Below are 21,816 nucleotides of genomic sequence, written 5' to 3'. Positions count from 1 at the left end.
TATAGCAGTATAACGGGGATTACTATGGCTCAAACACACGTACAGGTACGGTACTATAGCAGTATAACGGGGATTACTATGGCTCATATCTACACGTACAGGTACGGTTTTATAGCAGTATAACGGGGATTACTATGGCTCATATCTACACGTACAGGTACGGTACTATAGCAGTATAACGGGGATTACTATGGCTCATACCTACACGTACAGGTACGGTACTATAGCAGTATAACGGGGATTACTATGGCTCATACCTACACGTACAGGTACGGTACTATATCAGTATAACGGGGATTACTATGGCTCATACCTACACGTACAGGTACGGTTTTATAGCAGTATAACGGGGATTACTATGGCTATATCTACACGTACAGGTACGGTACTATAGCAGTATAACGGGGATTACTATGGCTCATACCTACACGTACAGGTACGGTACTATAGCAGTATAACGGGGATTACTATGGCTCATACCTACACGTACAGGTACGGTACTATAGCAGTATAACGGGGATTACTATGGCTCAAACCTACACGTACAGGTACGGTACTATATCAGAGTAACGGGAATTACTAGTGTTCATCCATGACAGATTCAAGCAGATACTAAAGAAGAAATTGTCCTATAACAAAACAATTCTCTCAAAGACATGTTAGGTCTTCCCATTGACGTGAATGAACAAGTAAAATACAGTCCAACATGTAAATGATATACCACGGCAATTTATTTCGCAACTTTAAAGACAAAAGACAATATGTATACATTCGCTGAATATTGTATATACACTTAGGAGGGCACATACGAATCTATTGCACTATGTTGAAGCTAATTAACAAATAATTGAAAAAGAAATCCATGGCTATGTATGTGTGTATAATACTGCTAATCATGCTCGTCTCTAACAGCAACACGTTGAAGCTAAAGGTAATAATATGAATGTATAGCCACCTTGCAAATATGACTTTTTGATTAACGAAAACTAGTTAAACATGCTACGCGTTCATTTTACAGAGGTGAAGGAGTTATGAACGGAGAGGTACTGAGTAATTATGTCTTCTCAAAGAAATATTTTTAAGAAAAAACGAGATGTGTCCGAACAATTCAAAATACAGACAATCGCGCTGAATACCTATTAAACGGAAAAAAATTTGAATTCTGAACATATTCCAAAAGAGGACGATATCTTTACCCAGAATTGCATTTCATACCAACTTAACTGAATACAAGCAAGAAATCCTAAAGCATTGTAGAAGTGGTGCAGTCAGCGTAAATGTTACAGATTATAAATCAAAATATGATTGTATCCATAGGTCCAAAGTCATACCGCCTCATTTGTCTATACAATGCGTGGACTGTAGCAGTTTTCTTAAGGTTACATTAAAGTTTTTTACCGGTAATGATGTTTCAAAGACTTGCATGCATTATTTAGAAAAAACAACACACAAATCATTTGAAACCTTCTTCCTTCCTCATAGTAAAACAATGCAGAATTTTATTAGCAAGCTATATATTACAATATTACTGGCGCCTTCTGAGACAACAGTACGACGGTCCCTTACATCCTTACATTACTGTTTCTCTTAACTTTCATTAAATTTCACTGCATCATAGAAGATATAATGCTTGAAAAGTTTCCAGTGCAAAAAAGAAGAATTGCTACTAGACAGAAAGGCGGAGCAGCTAACAGTGGCCATAAATACTTCCATTTGTGGAAATTTCAATCAAATTCAAATGGAACTGAACATATACAGCGCCAATAGGGAACATACATATTCAAACCAATACACGATGACCTATTTAAAGACACAAGAGAAGTTAAGGCCGACCGTCTTGTCAACAACTAATTACTCGTACACATTTTACTGTACCAGAAGGGATGTAGATCTCGGGCACTCTTTGATGTTTTAATTATCTAAAATAAAGCTCAACTTAACATTGCTTTCCATTGTTATTGAAATAACTTTATTCATCAGAACATTTGGCTGCTTTTTTATCATTCCCTTGTAATTCAACATGTGATATCCTGACGTACCTTGTTGTTGCATAAACACATCAATGATAAAATATTAGACAAAAATGTTACTTCTTCTAAACTAATGATACCTATTTGATTTCCAACAGGCAATGGATATACCTCTTTTTCAACAACGGAAAATCAAGACTGGTTGAGATCAAGTCTATAACTAGTTTGTGTAAAAACTCAATATCATTGAAAATATATATTTCACAACGTTTACACCTTGGAGTACAAGGTTCTTATACACCCCTTCGTTTACAATGCTTCCGTGGAGTCCAAGGTTCTGAAATTCCCCTTCGCTTACAATACTCCCGTGAAGTCTAAGTTTCTGAATTTCCCCTTCGCTTACAATGCTCCCGTGGAGTTCAAGGTTCTGAAATCCCCCCTAACAATGCTCCAGTGGAGTTCAAGGTTCTGAAATTCCCCTTCGCTTACAAAGCTTCCGTGGAGATTAAGGTTCTGAAATTCCCCCTTACAATACTCCAGTGGAGTCTAAGGTTCTGAAATTTCCCTTCGCTTACAACGCTTCCGTGGAGTTCAAGGTTCTGAAATTCCCCCTTACAATGCTTCCGTGGAGTCCAAGGTTCTTAAATTCCCCTTCGCTTACAACGCTCCCGTGGGGTCCAAGGTTCTGAAATTCCCCCTAACAATGCTCCAGTGGAGTCCAAGGTTCTGAAATTCATCTTCGCTTACATAGCTGACGTGGAGTCCAAGGTTCTAATACTCCCTTTCGCTTGCATAGCTCCCGTAGAGTCCAAGGTTCTAATACTCCCTTTCGCTTGTATAGCTCCCATGGAGTCGATAGTTCTAATACCCCCTTCGCTTACAATGCTCCCGTGGAGGCCAAGATTTTAATACCCCCCTTTGCACACAAAGCTCCCGTGGGGTCCAAGGCTCTAAAACTCCCCTTCGCCTACAATGTTACTGTGGAGTGTAAGGTTCTAATGCTCCATTTCGCCTACAATGTTACTGTGGAGTGTAAGGTTCTAATACTCCCCTTCGCTTACAATGATTCCGTGGGGTCCAAGGCTCTAAAACTCCCCTTCGCCTACAATGTTTCTGTGGAGTGTAAGGTTCTAATGCTCCCTTTCGCTTACAATGTTACTGTGGAGTGTAAGGTTCTAATACTCCCCTTCGCTTACAATGATTCCGTGGAGTCCAAGGTTCTAATACTCCCCTTCGCCTACATAGTTACTGTGGAGTGTAAGGTTCTAATACTCCCCTTCGCCTACAATGTTACTGTGGAGTGTAAGGTTCTAATACTCCCCTTCGCCTACAATGTTACTGTGGAGTGTAAGGTTCTAATACTCCCCTTCGCCTACATAGTTACTGTGGAGTGTAAGGTTCTAATACTCCCCTTCGACTACAATGTTACTGTGGAGTGTAAGGTTCTAATGCTCCCCTTCACCTACATTGTTACTGTGGAGTGTAAGGTTCTAATACTCCCCTTCGCTTACAATGATTCCGTGGAGTCCACGGTTCTAATACTCCCCTTCTCTTACAATGCTCCCGTGGAGTCCAATGTTCTAATACTCCCATTCGCTAACATGGCTCCCGTGGAGTCCAATGTTATTATACTCCCCTTCGCTTAATTTACAAAGCTCCTGTGGATTTTAAGGTTCTTAAACCATCCTTCGCTGACAGTGCTCTTGTGGAGTCCAAGTTTCCAATACTCCCCTAAGCTATAAAATAATCTTGTGGAGTCCAAAGGTCTCATACTCCCATTGCTTACAAAGCTCCCGTGGTGTTCAATGTTCTTATTCTCCCCTTCGCTTACAATGATCCCGTGGAGTCCAAGATTCTAATTCTCCCCTTCGCTTACAGAGCTCCGCTTGTGTCCAAGGTTCTAATACTCCCCTTCTCTTATTCATTTCCCCTGGATTCCAAGGTTCTCATGCTTCCCTTCCCTTACTAAGCTCATGTGAAGTCCAATGTTATTATACTCCCATTCGCTTACAAAGTACCCGTGGAGTCTCATTTAAAACGCATAAAATGTGGCAAACCCACGACCATTTGTCATACACGTCAATAACTTTCTTAGAGACTTTTACTTTGTAAGATCTCCTATTGATATGATTGGAAATGGAAAACAGAACTGGATACGTAGAGTGATAACAGTTTCAATCCGACGCAGCTGACTGTAATTTCAGATCTTTTTTATGTCAGTTCAAATATAAAAACACTTCACACGAATGCCACGTGTAAATGTTAAAAGTCAACAACGTGATCATTCGACACCGTTATCAACCTGTACACGTGAAAAAATTGATGATATGCCAATAGATTTCAATTTAAACAAAATCACCTAAAACACTTGTCTGAAATCATCTTAAAAATACAGCAGATCACAAGTGTATCAATTAAACATGTGGTGTAGAACATGTTTTTACGTTAAAAAACAACATTGCTAACTGTGGTAACTGTTCCTTTTTCGGTATTCTGTGCTACATTAAGATGCAACTACCGTATAAACCGTTATTTTCCTTACTTCACTGTTTGCGCACACATCAGTCACTATTGAGCAAGGCGAACATAATTTACGATGTGTGGCACACGTCAGTCACTATTAAACAAGGAAAGCATACTTCACGGTTTGTGCACACATCAGTCACTATTGAGGAAGGAAAGCATACTTCACGGTTTGTGCCACACATTAGTCATATATTGAGCAAGGAAAGCATTTTTCACGGTTTGTGCACACATCAGTCACTATTGAGCAAGGAAAGCATTTTTCACGGTTTGTGCCACACATCAGTCATATATTGAGCAAGGAAAGCATACTTCACGGTTTGTGCCACACATCAGTCATATATTGAGCAAGGAAAGCATACTTCACGGTTTGTGCACACATCAGTCACTATTGAGTAAGGAAAGCATACTTTACGGTTTGTGCACACATCAGTCACAATTGAGCAAGGAAAGCATACTTCACGATTCGTGGCACACGTCAGTCACTATTAAGCAAAGAAAGCATACTTCACGGTTTGTGCCACACATTAGTCATTTATTGAGGAAGGAAAGCATACTTTACTATTTGTGACACATATCAGTTACAATTGAGCAAGGAAAGCATTTTTCACGATTTGTGACACACATCAGTCACTATTGAGCAAGGAAAGCATACTTCACGATTTGTGGCACACATCAGTCACTATTGAGCAAGAAAAGCATACTTCACGATTTGTGACAAACATCAGTCATATATTGAGCAAGGAAAGCATTTTTCACGATTTGTGACACACATCAGTTACTATTGAGCAAGGAAAGCATACTTCACGATTTGTGACACACATCAGTCATATATTGAGCAAGGAAAGCATACTTTACGATTTGTGACACATATCAGTCACAATTGAGCAAGGAAAGCATACTTCACGATTTATGCTACACATCAGTCATATATTGAGCAAGGAAAGCATACTTCACGATTTGTGACACACATCAGTCACTATTGAGCAAGGAAAGCATTCTTCATGGTTTGTGGCACACATCAGTCATATATTGAGCAAGTAAAGCATACTTCACGGTTTGTGACAAGATCAGTTACTATTGAGCAAGGACAGCATACTTCACGATTTGTGACACACGTCAGTCAATATTGAGCAAGGAAAGCATACTTCACGGTTTGTGCCCCCCATCAGTCACTATTGAGCAAGAAAAGCATTCTTAACGGTTTGTGACACACATCAGTTACAATTAAGCAAGGAAAGCATACTTCACTATGTGTGCCACGCATCAGTCACTATTGAGCAAGGAAAGCATACTTAACGATTTGTGACACACATCAGTCACTATTGAGCAAGGAAAGCATACTTCACGGTTTGTGACAAGATCAGTTACTATTGAGCAAGGACAGCATACTTCACGATTTGTGACACACATCAGTCAATATTGAGCAAGGAAAGCATACTTCACGGTTTGTGCCCCCCCCATCAGTCACTATTGAGGAAGGAAAGCATACTTCACTATGTGTGCCACACATCAGTCACTATTGAGCAAGGAAAGCATACTTAACGGTTTGTGACACACATCAGTTACAATTAAGCAAGGAAAGCAAACTTCACTATGTGTGCCACGCATCAGTCACTATTGAGCAAGGAAAGCATACTTAACGATTTGTGACACACATCAGTCACTATTGAGCAAGGAAAGCATACTTCACGGTTTGTGACAAGATCAGTTACCATTGAGCAAGGACAGCATACTTCACGATTTTGACACACATCAGTCAATATTGAGCAAGGAAAGCATACTTCACGGTTTGTGCCCCCCCCCCATCAGTCACCATTGAGGAAGGAAAGCATACTTCACTATGTGTGCCACGCATCAGTCACTATTGAGCAAGGAAAGCATACTTAACGGTTTGTGACACACATCAGTTACAATTAAGCAAGGAAAGCATACTTCACTATGTGTGCCACTCATCAGTCACTATTGAGCAAGGAAAGCATACTTAACGATTTGTGACACACATCAGTCACCATTAAGCAAGGAAAGCATACTTCACGGTTTGTGTCACACATCAGTAACAATTGAGCAAGGAACGCATACTTCACGGTTTGTGACAAACATCAGTTACAATTGAGAAAGGAAAGCATACTTCACGATATGTGACACACATCAGTCACTATTGAGCAAGGAAAGCATACTTCACGGTTTGTTACACACATCAGTCACCATTGAGGAAGGAAAGCATACTTCACTATGTGTGCCACGCATCAGTCACTATTGAGCAAGGAAAGCATACTTAACGGTTTGTGACACACATCAGTTACAATTAAGCAAGGAAAGCATACTTCACTATGTGTGCCACACATCAGTCACTATTGAGCAAGGAAAGCATACTTCACGATATGTTACACACATCAGTCACCATTAAGCAAGGAAAGCATACTGCACGGTTTGTGTCACACATCAGTAACAATTGAGCAAGGAACGCATACTTCACGGTTTGTTACACACATCAGTCACCATTGAGGAAGGAAAGCATACTTCACTATGTGTGCCACGCATCAGTCACTATTGAGCAAGGAAAGCATACTTAACGGTTTGTGACACACATCAGTTACAATTAAGCAAGGAAAGCATACTTCACTATGTGTGCCACACATCAGTCACTATTGAGCAAGGAAAGCATACTTCACGATATGTTACACACATCAGTCACCATTAAGCAAGGAACGCATACTTCACGGTTTGTGACAAACACCAGTTACAATTGAGAAAGGAAAGCATACTTCACGATATGTGACACACATCAGTCACTATTGAGCAAGGAAAGCATACTTCACGGTTTGTTACAACATCAGTCACTATTGAGCAAGGAAAGCATACTTTACTGTTTGTGGAACACATCAGTCATTTATTGAGCAAGGAAAGCATACTTCACGGTTTTTGACACACATCAGTCATATATTGAGCAAGGAAAGCATACTTCACGATATGTGACACACATCAGTCACTATTGAGCAAGGACAGCATACTTCACGATTTGTGACACACATCAGTCAATATTGACCAAGGAAAGCATACTTCACGGTTTGTGCCCCCCCCCCCCATCAGTCACTATTGAGGAAGGAAAGCATACTTCACTATGTGTGCCACGCATCAGTCACTATTGAGCAAGGAAAGCATACTTAACGGTTTGTGACACACATCAGTTACAATAAAGCAAGGAAAGCATACTTCACTATGTGTGCCACTCATCAGTCACTATTGAGCAAGGAAAGCATACTTAACGATTTGTGACACACATCAGTCACCATTAAGCAAGGAAAGCATACTTCACGGTTTGTGTCACACATCAGTAACAATTGAGCAAGGAACGCATACTTCACGGTTTGTGACAAACATCAGTTACAATTGAGAAAGGAAAGCATACTTCACGATATGTGACACACATCAGTCACCATTAAGCAAGGAAAGCATACTGCACGGTTTGTGTCACACATCAGTAACAATTGAGCAAGGAACGCATACTTCACGGTTTGTGACAAACATCAGTTACAATTGAGAAAGGAAAGCATACTTCACGATATGTGACACACATCAGTCACTATTGAGCAAGGAAAGCATACTTCACGGTTTGTTACAACATCAGTCACTATTGAGCAAGGAAAGCATACTTTACTGTTTGTGGCACACATCAGTCATTTATTGAGCAAGGAAAGCATACTTCACGGTTTTTGACACACATCAGTCATATATTGAGCAAGGAAAGCATACTTCACGATTTGTGACACACATCAGTCACTATTGATGAAGGAAAGCATATTTCACGATTTGTGACACACATCAGTCACTATTAAGCAAGGAAAGCATACTTCACGATTTGTGACACACATCAGTCAATATTGAGCAAGGAAAGCATACTTCACGGTTTGTGCCCCCCCCCCCATCAGTCACTATTGAGGAAGGAAAGCATACTTCACTATGTGTGCCACGCATCAGTCACTATTGAGCAAGGAAAGCATACTTAACGGTTTGTGACACACATCAGTTACAATAAAGCAAGGAAAGCATACTTCACTATGTGTGCCACTCATCAGTCACTATTGAGCAAGGAAAGCATACTTAACGATTTGTGACACACATCAGTCACCATTAAGCAAGGAAAGCATACTTCACGGTTTGTGTCACACATCAGTAACAATTGAGCAAGGAACGCATACTTCACGGTTTGTGACAAACATCAGTTACAATTGAGAAAGGAAAGCATACTTCACGATATGTGACACACATCAGTCACCATTAAGCAAGGAAAGCATACTGCACGGTTTGTGTCACACATCAGTAACAATTGAGCAAGGAACGCATACTTCACGGTTTGTGACAAACATCAGTTACAATTGAGAAAGGAAAGCATACTTCACGATATGTGACACACATCAGTCACTATTGAGCAAGGAAAGCATACTTCACGGTTTGTTACAACATCAGTCACTATTGAGCAAGGAAAGCATACTTTACTGTTTGTGGCACACATCAGTCATTTATTGAGCAAGGAAAGCATACTTCACGGTTTTTGACACACATCAGTCATATATTGAGCAAGGAAAGCATACTTCACGATTTGTGACACACATCAGTCACTATTGATGAAGGAAAGCATATTTCACGATTTGTGACACACATCAGTCACTATTAAGCAAGGAAAGCATACTTCACGGCTTGTGGCACACATCAGTCATATATTGAGCAAGGAAAGCATACTTCATGATTTGTGACACACATCAGTCACTATTGAGCAAGGAAAGGGCATATGATTAAAAATCGTATCTGCAATTCAATATTCTACGCTAATATACGTGATTCACTGTTTGGTGAAAGAAATGTAGGTCCTGCACAATAGTTCAAGGTTATGAAATACGCAATCACATCAGCGCCCACTGATTTTTAATAAATGAGCAATATTCCTGGAAATGTCTCGATGCTTGTTCAAATTTATTCTCCACTCGTTATGGCTTTACTGGAGTTAACTATAATGACTAAAGTCTGGCAGCATGAGATGAGAGACAAAGTGCCATGTTGTATTTCAAAAACCAGTTTTTCTTTATGCATATATTTTACGTTTAAAGGTTAGGATAGAGTTTAATATAAATCAAGTTTATCGTGCGAGGCTAAGGAAATACGAAACAGAGTCCATTTTTTGCATTTCGTCTGTATTAAGGTCTCAAGCGAGAAATTGTTTGGTCATTTTCATCAACTATAAACGCTCTTTTTACTTCGTTTTATTTACGTTTTCATCGCTCGAGTCTAATTTGTTTGGAATATTTTCTGTAGTCTCATTGCTTTAATATCGCTTTTTTCAGATACGAAAAGAATTTGCCTTTTCAGCGATTATCTGTACCATTGTTACCACTGTTACAATAAATCGACTAGCTATTAATACAAGGAATATATGACAGTAATAACCTTAAATATCGTAATAAACTTCTCTTTTAATACTACTTTCTCTTTTTCAATCAGACAGATTGATGAGACAGGGTCTGGGTCTTAGAAATGGTTTCATTCTCCTTATATCACATTCCGCCCACATTACCACTTGTATCACAGGAAATAAGTAATACCCGTAAGAACGGCTTAACCTTGGGTTAACAATATCAACACAATTCATATAAAAAAAAATCTTTCAGGATATATGTCTCTAAAATAATGGATTCAGTTCAGTTCAATAATTCCTTAAGTATAATGATGAACAAGATCGAACGAAAGGCCCTTGACCAGAACAAGCGTGCAAGGTCCATTATAAACATCGACTTGCCCTTTTTAAACGTTTCTTTGCAGTAATCTCGACCTGTTGTAAATCTGTATGTATATCTTCATTCTAAAACCATGGATTCCATCTGGTGACGTTTAAGACGTTACTGACCACAGACAGGACATTTTAAGAGTCATTAATGTAAGCGCAAGTTGTTAATGGTCATGCCGAATTACATTGAAGGTGCTGGATAAATGAATGTCTGATAAGAAAAGCCTAATAAATGATTTTTAATGTAACAGGCTTGAAGTTGTAATGAACTGGAAATTGATCATATCTCAACTGTACCTGGTGAACTCAGTACAGAAAAATGACGTTAGATTACCGAATCGTTCAAATTGCAGCTCAGCTGAGAACTATAATGTTGCAATCGACACGAATCAGAGCTCAGCAGGGATTTACTTTATTTTCGAAAAATTCTTCAATGGTCATAATCCTAAAACAATGCATAGGTTTGATGGTTTAGAAAGAGAAGAACAATGCATTTGAAGATGATTTGAAGTTTAGTGATAATCAAAACAACGATGTCTGCATTCGTGGCAGGAAATTTGTTAATATTAAACAGAAACCAGTTTTGATTTGGTGATACGATACAAACAAGCCAGGCCCGTTTTGTGTGAAGCCAAGGATAATGAATATCTCATCTGCCCGTTCGTACCATACTTTACATTAATTCAAGAATTAAATGGCGTTGATTTGCATCATGTAATGTTTCAGCTCGATAACTGTTCGTAAATTGTGTATTATTTATCAGGGAACTGTTTACAATATCTCAGAAGTAAACTAAAAGCGCTAATAGTACCTTGTGCAGGTAATCGGCCATTCTACATGAACGCAAAGTATTACAATCATTAAAATACATGTCTTCGACAACTTTTTTTATACAAGCGGTACCAAATATGTTCACAAGCAGTAGCAGTATTAATAGCAGAAGAAGTAGCATCAACAGCAGCACGAGTAGCAACAACGTGATAAGCAGCAGCAGCATCATTAGTAGCAGCAGTAGGAGTAGTAGCAGTAGCAGCAGCAACATCAGCAATAGAAGCAGCTTAAGTAGTCACAAGAGCAGAAGCAGAAGCAGGAGAATCATCAGCCATAGCTGTTAAAACAGCAGCAGCAGCAGCAACAGTAGCAGTATTAGTAGCTATAGCAGTAACATTAGCAGTAACATTAGCAGTAACATTAGCAGTAGCAGTAGTAGCAGCAGAAGTAGCACTAGCTGTAGAAGTAAAAGTAGCAGTAGCAGTAGTAGTAGAAAAAGGGGAATACAAAATTCATGTTACGAGTTGTTTACGATGAATTGTGGTAAGTGATATTCATTGACATAATTCAGACCATTGTCACAAAACCTTTAAAGACTCTATTGAGCATTATGAATGTATAACTAACACGGGCTCATGTTACCTTTCATACATTATCAACACATCTTTCAGCTTTCATGGTATAGGATAAAACATACTAACATAGGCGATTCAGTCTAAGCATTTTGACTTATTTAGAGAAGTTATGTTGACATAATCAAGGTATACAGGCGAGAAAAAATTGGTGAAATTGTTTTTCGATAGACTTAAGCATTGTCAATAAAGTAAGGCATTGTAATTAAAAGTACAAGTGATTCAGCTTTATGTAATTGCTTTACTGTATGGAAAACATCCTGTCTTGTTTTTAATTCATAAAAATGCTTTATCTTCATGATGCAAATCAGTTACACAAATAATAACATCCTGATTCTTAAAATAATTAGGTATACGTTAACGATGAATTCGCAAATGGATCCAAAATAAACGTAACAGTGTGACATCACACGGCGACCACCCCCTTGATAGTGGACATTCAGTGCTATGAAATGATTACTACGATAAAACCCGGGGAAGAGCTTGGGCTTTTTAGATACTAATTCACATACAATTGGCAAAACGTCGAAATATTCTTCGTGCAATGGTTAGCAAGTGGCAAAACAATGACAACCAACTGCTTCTACACGATACCTTATTTACCGATTTAAAAACATATATTGATTATAATTTATCTACTGTTCCTTAGGAAACATGAAACAAGTAATTTTGCATTTTAAACGTGCTCAAATAAAAAATAACTTACAATGGCTAATGGCGAACATCTTCATACATTGAATAGTCCATACGTATCATACTGTCATATAGTCTTTGCTTGATACACCAATATATCAATGTATTTACTTAGCAAAGTCCTCTTCTCAAACCAGTACTTTAATATCCTCCATCATAAATGATTCTATCTTGATATATTACAAGATATACGTCTTAAGCTGCTGCTGTAATATCTGTACAGCGCAGACCGGTGTTCGCTGTAAACCCAATAGCGGCCCGGTGTCCAGTGTACACGGTCATAATCAAGGCAATCCGCTCTCTTATATTAAAGACAAATGGTGAAACAGTTTAAGAAGAAAGGTGATGGTAAATGAAACCGTAAATTTGTATATTTCTTGGTATAGCAGTATTAACATCCATTTGATCTTTTTTTGATAAAAACAAAGGCGGCTTAGTTTTTTACATACAGTTTTATCAAGACAGTATTATTCTTGGAATATATAAGAATGTCATAAAATAAGGACACTGTCCGTTATAATTCAAACAATGATGTTTGAACCATGTCCACTGCATCAGCCGCTTTAAAATGAGACAAACGACAAAAGTCGTTCTGCAATAGTATTCGTGGCAGACTAATTTGTATTTGGATATAGACTGAGTAATGGTAAGAACCCGCGCTGTCTTCGACGTATCAAGCCTCATGACTTCCATTCATTCTTAGTAACTTGTTTTGTAAATATATTTATAACAAATACAATCTTTCTTTTCAATATCAATGACTCACTTCTTTCATAATAATACTGTAGTTATTTGACATTCCTGCTCTAGGATTATAGGTAAAATCGAATCAAATCAAATTAAATCAAATCGAATCAAATCAAATTAAATCAAATCAATTACATTCTTTTGATTCGAAAAAGGCTGTGCAATGATCGCTTACATTTATTGGCCCTAAACCGGACTTCGCGTGTAAAATTTTAACAAATAATTCTTAAGTACGATATTGCACAATTTTGGGATTTCGTTCTTGATTAAAAATAAAATCAGGATGGGAACCAGCAGCTCTTACAGCGCAATAAGTAGCGTGCGGATAAATTACAAACCTATTCACTTATATGTACCTGACTTACTGAACTTAACAATGCTGTACATAACATTTATAACTTCAAATACCCCCGTGGTATAAAGTGTAAAACTCGCTGTTCGTTCATATGCATTATTTAAAAAACTCCGGTAGTAATGGCAGTAACTAGAACCCAATCTAAGCTGTGAAATGTCTACAGTAATCTAGGCCGGTTACATGTGTGCTTTTGGGCTAAAGCAAAACACAATATTTTGCTTTTGGAACATGAAACCCGCAACTTCACTAGAACTTACTTTACTTACTGAAGAGCTATCACGCCTACATGTCAACCAGTTCTAGGTCGTTTCAGTTTTAGATATAATTCTGGGATTACTTATGCATCATGTTATCAAAGAAGGTACTAGTCCAAACTTAAAAGCGCAGTCACGATTGCATGCTCATGTTTAAGACAAACGGTTAAACAAAAGGTGCTTACCGTCAACTTAATTCCAAAACTGATAAAATGCGATATTAAGCAATAAACATTTCTTACATTCGCATTTTATTACGATTGCTATTAAACTGTTATGTCACATGTAAAGTGTTCAAAAATGTAAACGTTTAAAACGAAATAAAAGTTGGCAGATGGAGGATCGCTCATGCATCTTATATACTTTTACAAATTAATGATGCCAGTCATTTATTTTTGGTCGTAAAAGACGATTTACAGTTTAGGCGGAGGTTTAATATTAAACAGAGATCGCAATTTTCAAACCATCATGATCTATCATGTTAAAATACCGAATAAGCTACCCATGTTTGCCATTTCCGTTAGAGTGTACGAATATTGCACGGTTTATAGTAAAGGCATATGTTACTTACAGAGCATCATATAATTCGAAATGGTCATGTTTTGTTCAAGAAAGAACCCATTTGATTAATTGTTATAAATACATTAGTACTTTCATATCTTGAAGGTTCTTTTGTCGTTCAGGTTAAGAAAAGTTCGCCTTCTTTTTCCACGCTAAGCAGAAATCAAAGCAAATACGCTAATCTTCATTTTAGAAACACATTAAAGTAAAACAATATTTACATAGGACATTTTAATTGGGAGATTTGAAGTGGATGTTGGATATCTGGGTACTAATTGATTGTGGCCACTGATTTGTACATACTCGAGAGCAAATGAAAACTTTTGAAGGAGTCAAATCAAACAAATAAGGAACAAACGTACACGAGAACCATTCACATTGCACAACTTCAGATCGACTCACGCAAGGTGTCAATGATATCAATTTTCTTAACCATTCTCCAAACCAAACACGATTAATACATTATTTTATAACGTATTGCTTTATGTACAGATGTATTTCAGCAAATGCGATATGGCCTTTGAGTAAGCCAGAGTTGCCGGGAGTTCAAATTAGAAATAACCACGAATGACAAAATGTTTTCATTAATTAAATTAACAATTATATTCAACTAAACCTAAATTTAGACGAAACATAATTTAGAACACTGCGTTTTTTATAAAGTGCACAAAACACAGAAGCATAATCATGGTAGTAAATATGTTAGACTCATACCCGGGCTGGATCTCACAAACGGGCATGTTTCCACAAACGAGCAGAGTTCGGTATTTTATAGCCCATTCCCAACAAAAGTGCAGGTTTTGCACTCTCATGAATGGTCGTAAGGAAGGTTTCGGCTTTTCTAAACATATCCGTGGTCTAAAGATTACACCTTCATGATACCATATACATCTGCTACAAACAATTCACTTATGTCATCACCGACTAAAATTTTTTCAGTACGGATATTATAACAATTGGAAATGACGTCATCGGATTTGACGTTCATTTCACTATTTAAAAAAGTTAACAATAAACGGCTTTTGAAATCAAGGAAAATAGTATTGCTTTTTTCACGAGGTCTCAGATTTAATGCAAGATACATTCTATTTAAAACCGAAAGCATTTTAAGCACTACTATTGTAAAACCGGTCTTATTTTTGGGAAGCAAACATGCACGTGTTTGATGACTTTGTTGAAAATTGAAAATTTTGATAAACGTCAAATATATCAAACGACCTGGAATACAGATATTTTTTATCTTAACGACTGAAACATATAGGATTTTGAACCATTTTCGATCGTGTTTCTGTTGTCACACTCTATACATTAACTCCCATATTGGAACGGTATAACGTAGGCGGAGTTTAACCGTTCAATAATTACCATGCGGATAAATTACAACGCTATTAACGTTTTCCGCACAATAATTATGAAATGTTGTCAATGACAACATGGTACAAACCGTTACGTCACGCTATGTCCTCTTGAATAAGATTAAACACTCGTCCTGCGGATGCCGAAACTACTACAGCCATGAGTTGCCATTTATAGATACGAACATTTATGAAAGCGTCATTTTCGGTTAAAAACAACAACAGTTAATTAGTAGGGCGAAATGACGTCAGTGTCAAGTAAACAAGTCTAGTGTTCATCTTGTCAACCCGAGCGGAAACTGTCGATGGTGGCTCTAGCCGAGATGTCAAGAAAGTCAATATAACTATTCTGTATCATACCGAACAGCTGTTTGATAACCACAATACCTATAGTGCTTACACAAAATAAAAACATTTATAAACAAGACTAACATTTATAGAAATAAAACTTATATATATATCTGATTGTAATGTAATTACCGTAACATAAGCCATCATAATAGCTTAATGATTTGATACGGACTAATTCGAACGATAGCAATACAACACGTTTTTTAATCGTACTGCAAATGACGTTATTGCAGCGGGTAACAAGGCGAAGCAAAACAGCTGTATTCATTAATTAATTCGTGACGTCGGCGGACCTAAATGACGTCAGAACCGTCCGTTAGCGTTCTCGTGTATAACAATAATTTGTGAAATACAAAGTGACACGAATCTGTTTCCGGTTCAAGTATTTTAACGTCGGGGAATTGTGGGATAAATCCTGGCTGTTCGTGCATTAAATGAGCAAAATTGGCCGTCTGTGGGACCCAGTCCGTCTGTGAGTCAATCACATATATTTTATTTCATAGTTGAAGATAGTAAAAGGTTTCGTACATTTACCCGTATCTATGTCCTCCGGATCACCTAGGAAGAACATCCCAGTCACCGTGTTAGATAAGTTCCTTAATCAGTCATTTCACGTCCAGTAATATCCACTCACAGTGCTTTCTTACCTATTGACCAGCAATGGCGAGAGTAGAGACTGATTTGTATAGAATGTTAACGTTTTATATTCACATACAATAATAAGCACTGTTTCAACTAACGTTATTATTTCATACACGATAATCAAACATTATTGTATTCATGACACGCACGGCAATTCAACTTTCTGACCAGAGTTTAAACTTGTAATAACCGAATAATAAAAGTTAATTGATTTAACACAGTTGTATTAATTTATTAACAAAATCTACCGATCCATTTTAATATTTTTTGGTTGTGACTGTCACTTTTGAATACCATTTTATTTTATAAGTCAAACCAAGTCTGGTGCCGATGGTTTTATGACCAGTTTTGATACGCAGCCTGGTTTTTAATCAAAAAGCTTTTAACACAGCAAATAAAAGTTAATATTTGAACTCTGAAACATTCGAAAAAGATGAGGATTTTATATGCGAAAACAAAATGCTTGACATGCACCTAAAACCAAGCTTGTAGGACAATTAACTTAAGTATTTGAGAATATACACTTCATCAATTTGATTAAGGCCTTTGAATTGACATAAAGGCGTGTTCCGTTCTTCACAGTGCTTAAAATATAATTGTTATAATCCTCTATAAACTATATATCTAACTGCACAATATATATATATATATATATATATATATATATATATATATATATATATATATATATATATATATATATATAATACATGGTTCCCGTTTGGGCTGTAACTCCGACCAATATCCAAAATTACAATTTGAAGTAACAAGAGCGTTTTTGTCTGGCCTTTGCAAATGACCACATTAACGGATTTCTGATCGGAAATTGGAACCGTATTTCTTCAATTCTGATCCACATTATAGTGTTGATTTTGTCCGATTCAGTACCCTTCAAATCTTGGTAAATATTTGTAAAGAATTTTTACAGGACTTAACATCAACAAGCTGCGTTATTAGTATCAGGCGGAAATAAAATGTTACCAAAATATGCTTCGTAAAATGCATTAACTTAATTTGTTGAAGTTTTCATAGCCAGCAGATAACTACAACAATTGCCTTTTACGCAAGATTAACCACAAGATAACGATCTTAGTAAATAACATAAATAACCGTTTTATTACCGCACAGTATTTTCACACAGACTACTAGTGTGTCACCATTGTACCGCCAGTACGTTCACTACCAGGTTGCCTTTAAATTACACAAGGAAATGTGCTACTCGTGCAGTGTCCGTTTCAACGACTGCACAGCGGCTTGTAATGTTTCTAGAAAGAAGTGTTTGGCGGGAAATGATTGATAATACAATGAAAACAACAGGGACTATTTATGAAATAGGAAGTGTGCTGTGTCGAAAAGCAAAGTCTCCGTTAAATAGAAATGAGGTTTATCTCAAAGTCATTATGGTGATATTTGAAAAGCCAAATGACTGCCCCTTAAGGACAAACTTCAAAGTACAAATCATCCTCTGCTTTAACTTATAGTGTGAGCATACCAGGTAGAATAATATCTGCAACCGCATGTCCAGACAGACCGTGCGCACTCATGATTTATTGACTTTATAATTATGTAGTTCACAGGACGGACTAGGCAATGGTGCATATATAATTATAGGCAATTTGGTAGCGAAGATGCACATTGAATATTGCAGATCGAACTTATCGGTCATGTTTTACAATCTGAAGTCAATAGTGTTATGGTAACCGTGTTCTTAACACGTTCCAAGTTCATAATATATATTACGAGATGCATTCCCAACAATGTCGCGACATGAAATTCCGCCTGGACTCCGATGTTAAAGCAACTAAACACTAGCTGAGACAATCTGTCTAGGCTAGCACAATATTTGCACATCCAAACATTTGAAGTTATTTCAATAGATAATCTTTGGTCTTTTTGAATTCACCAAAATACAATAAGTGGCATGTCAATACCAAATGAAGCATGAACTAGTTTCCATTCACCTGTTTTTATTAACTCGTAGAAATGAGTGACAATGCGAGTTACAAAGTGCTGAACTAAGATGGCTGAGGTCTGTGCCACTTATGCTTTAATCCCACAGCTAGAATTCTAAGCGAATCAATGAGGCGGCGCATCCGGCGCGCGCCCTCCCTCTTTCATTGTCCAAATCTTTATTTCCATATTTGAACAAAAAGTAAGAAAATACCCCCACAATGCACCATTTTATGGGGGGGGGGGGGTAAAGTGAAACCCCCTCCTCTGCGAACACTTGAAACTGAATAATTTTCGGTTCGGAGGGAGGGTCTCAAGTCAAAAGGTTACGACCTCTTAGTCTCGCCCCCTATAGTCTTATCTTGGATCCGCCCCTGGGAATGCATGCATGTTTAAATAATGATAAAGTGGAAATAATATGTAATATGTAAATAAATGTGTAACAAACTCTTTCTTAAACAACGCTTATTATACATTTCTTTTTAAATTTTCCTTTTTTTTTAATCAATGACTCTAACTCTGACTCTTACACTATATTCCTATATAGCAACAGCAGTATAGGTTTTATAATTATGAAATTTGGATGCAATTTAAGTCAATAGTGTTACCGTGTAATACTTTTATACTCAATGCTGATTTGAATGTGATATATTGTATCAAACCTGTTTAACCATTGGCTTTGGAAGGGAGCAAACTCCTATTGTAACAGTGGGAAAACCCCAGACGAGTTATTTCTTATATAAAAACAGCAGGCGCCATCTGCATATAATTATTTACAAATACTACAATTATTTCAGCACATTGATTTGTCTCTTGTTTTACTGCAGTGTCATACAGCCTTATCCCAAAGACGCGCATGTTTCATTCAGAAATACACAAAACAGAACAAAACGCAATAGACAAAGAAACCAGAAAAGAAATCCAATTAAGTTATCGCAGAGTGACAGACAGTGACACGGAATGAGTAGAAACAACAGAAGCCCCTGAATATAAGCTAATTTCGTTTCGCTTTCTCTAATGATATAGTGTAGAATGCCACTGACCGTTCCCATTTCATCCCGAGTCCTTAAATCGACCTTGAATGTAGGTAGCCAAAGGGCAGCAGCAGCTACTATAATCTATTCTGTTAAATCCCCTCAAACGACACCTTACAGAAGAACCCTAGCTGTTTTGATACATACAGACTAGCGTCACAAGGCATACATCAACAAACTATCTTGATGGCCAAGGCAGTATTTCTCGTGGACAAAATATTTTCTTTTGGCAACTTTCCAGGTTGACTTCCTGATTCCGGAAGGGCAGTTTCACAGATTTGCACATACTGCGACGAACCTTTGCAACCGATTAGTCCCTAAATGCTCACCCGGCTATGACTACTCAGTCAACCCGGTATCAATATCTTTGAACTCATTATAGAAATGTCGAAACTTGATATCCAAATACTGAGCGCTGCGCCTACCAGCCTTTAGTATTTCACTATTAGAAGTTCGAGCAAGGTCAGAGCGTTTGCGGGAATTTTGAATATTACTTATCAAACTTAAATTTCAAGGGCTAATGTTTATTTTTGTTTGTTTCAAATTTCACATGCTTGATTTTTTTTCGGCAAGTTCTTAATAAGGTGTAACGATTTGGTATATATTTAAATTCACTTTTGTACAATCATAGGAGCAACCATGTCGTTGTACACTACTGCTTCCGATATATTCAGTAGTACTTTAAATTATATGATATATTAAATACCTCCTATAAGCAAAACTTTCCAAAGATTTTTACTTGCAAGGTATAGTAAAAAAAGAAATAATTACATTTTTTTACCAACTACACGTCTATATCATGCTGTCATTCCCATATACATAATGCTTCTTACAGTTTTGCTGTTAAAATTTACATAATTGTTATCCTTTATTTACATTCTTTAAAGAATTTAGTTTTTTTACAGTGGTATGCAGGGATGTTGAACCGTGCACGTGTTGACTGACTGTACAGTCGGGAAAACTAGTTAATGTAATCATTGTATACAGTGCTCTAATCCATCACACTTTTTTGTAATTGTCTGCATGTTTATAATAAGGAATGATTTTTGCAAATAAGTGTTTCCATAGGAAACCTATTTAATACTATATGCTTTCATTACCAGGTCACCAATTCATTGTAATGTATTGGTATGTTATGTTCGTTTGTTATTCAAGTCGGAAAATAACTCATTGAGCTAAACAAATGCTATCATTTAAAAAAAATCTTGTAACTTGTATCTTTAACTTCGAAGTCATATAAGAAAAAAAACACAAGACCAAAACACGGAGTTTTTGTTTCGAATAATTTGCCTAATAACGGCTTAGCTGTGTAATTAGTACTTACTAATTACCGTAATGTGTTTTTTGTTTCCGAACAACTGTCGTTGTCCTTCCGCCTAAAGTTAGCATAAATGGGGGCATTAAACTTTGTGAATAAAGATGGGCAACATATGTAAAGAAGGAAACAGATGCCAATAATAAACTTAGCATCGAATAATCCCCAAGCGCCATTGACAATGACTATTTTGTTTACTGCCTGGGCTCCACATTTATACGATAACCAGGAAGGGAACAATCGGTATAAAGTGGGTTTCAGGAGAAGCGCTAGTATACTCATTTTCCAATACCTTGCGCTACAAACCTGTCCATTCATACTGAAGAACACCACATGCTTGCCAGTATTAGATATGGAAAATAAATATTCGCATAAAGGTTCATGACAGAAATTCGCGTCTTTCGTCGAAATGAACAAACATTTACTACCGTAACGCATTGCATTTATGTCCCTTGCCAGATGGAAGACATGTCAACAATTTATAAATTAATGTTATATTTAATCATAATGTTGCTGAACAAAGGTTGGATACAAAGTCTGTATATTTTAAGCTGCCTGTATTAAATTTAAATGTTATGCAAGAACCGTAAAAATCCAACTATCTTCACATATCCGTGTTACGCATCCAGTCATTGTGGCTCCAACCAGGGATCATACAGACAAACACACAGGGACCATACAGACACACACACAGGGACCATACACACACACACACACACACACACACACACACACACACACACACACACACACACACACACACACACACACACACACACACACAGGCCATACAGACAAACACACAGGGACTATACAGACACACACACACAGACCATACAGACAAACACACAGGGACCATACAGACAAACACACAGGGACCA

General features: G+C 37.3%; 1 protein-coding gene across 5 annotated transcripts in view; it reads right to left on the bottom strand.

The window, feature by feature from the left end:
- Positions 1-21,816, bottom strand: part of LOC128218214 (pleckstrin homology domain-containing family G member 7-like) — a 187,691-nt gene that overhangs the window by 145,262 nt on the left and 20,613 nt on the right. Inside the window, exon 1 of one of the 5 annotated variants that reach the window (XM_052925821.1) lies at positions 13,913-13,999. The exons of 3 other annotated variants lie outside the window; for them this stretch is intronic. Coding sequence is in view for 1 of the 2 variants with exons in the window: in XM_052925819.1 (XP_052781779.1) it covers positions 12,385-12,409 (25 nt within the window). In the remaining variant the exon portion in view is untranslated. Of the gene's footprint in view, positions 1-12,384; positions 12,617-13,912; positions 14,000-21,816 lie in introns of those variants that run through there. One more of the 5 variants, XM_052925819.1, reaches the window with a different exon arrangement.

The sequence above is a fragment of the Mya arenaria genome, chromosome 14, assembly GCF_026914265.1.
Source record: "Mya arenaria isolate MELC-2E11 chromosome 14, ASM2691426v1".
NCBI classification, from domain to species: domain Eukaryota; kingdom Metazoa; phylum Mollusca; class Bivalvia; order Myida; family Myidae; genus Mya; species Mya arenaria.
Note: the sequence above shows the minus strand (reverse complement) of the source record. Positions and strands in the feature narration are given on the sequence as shown.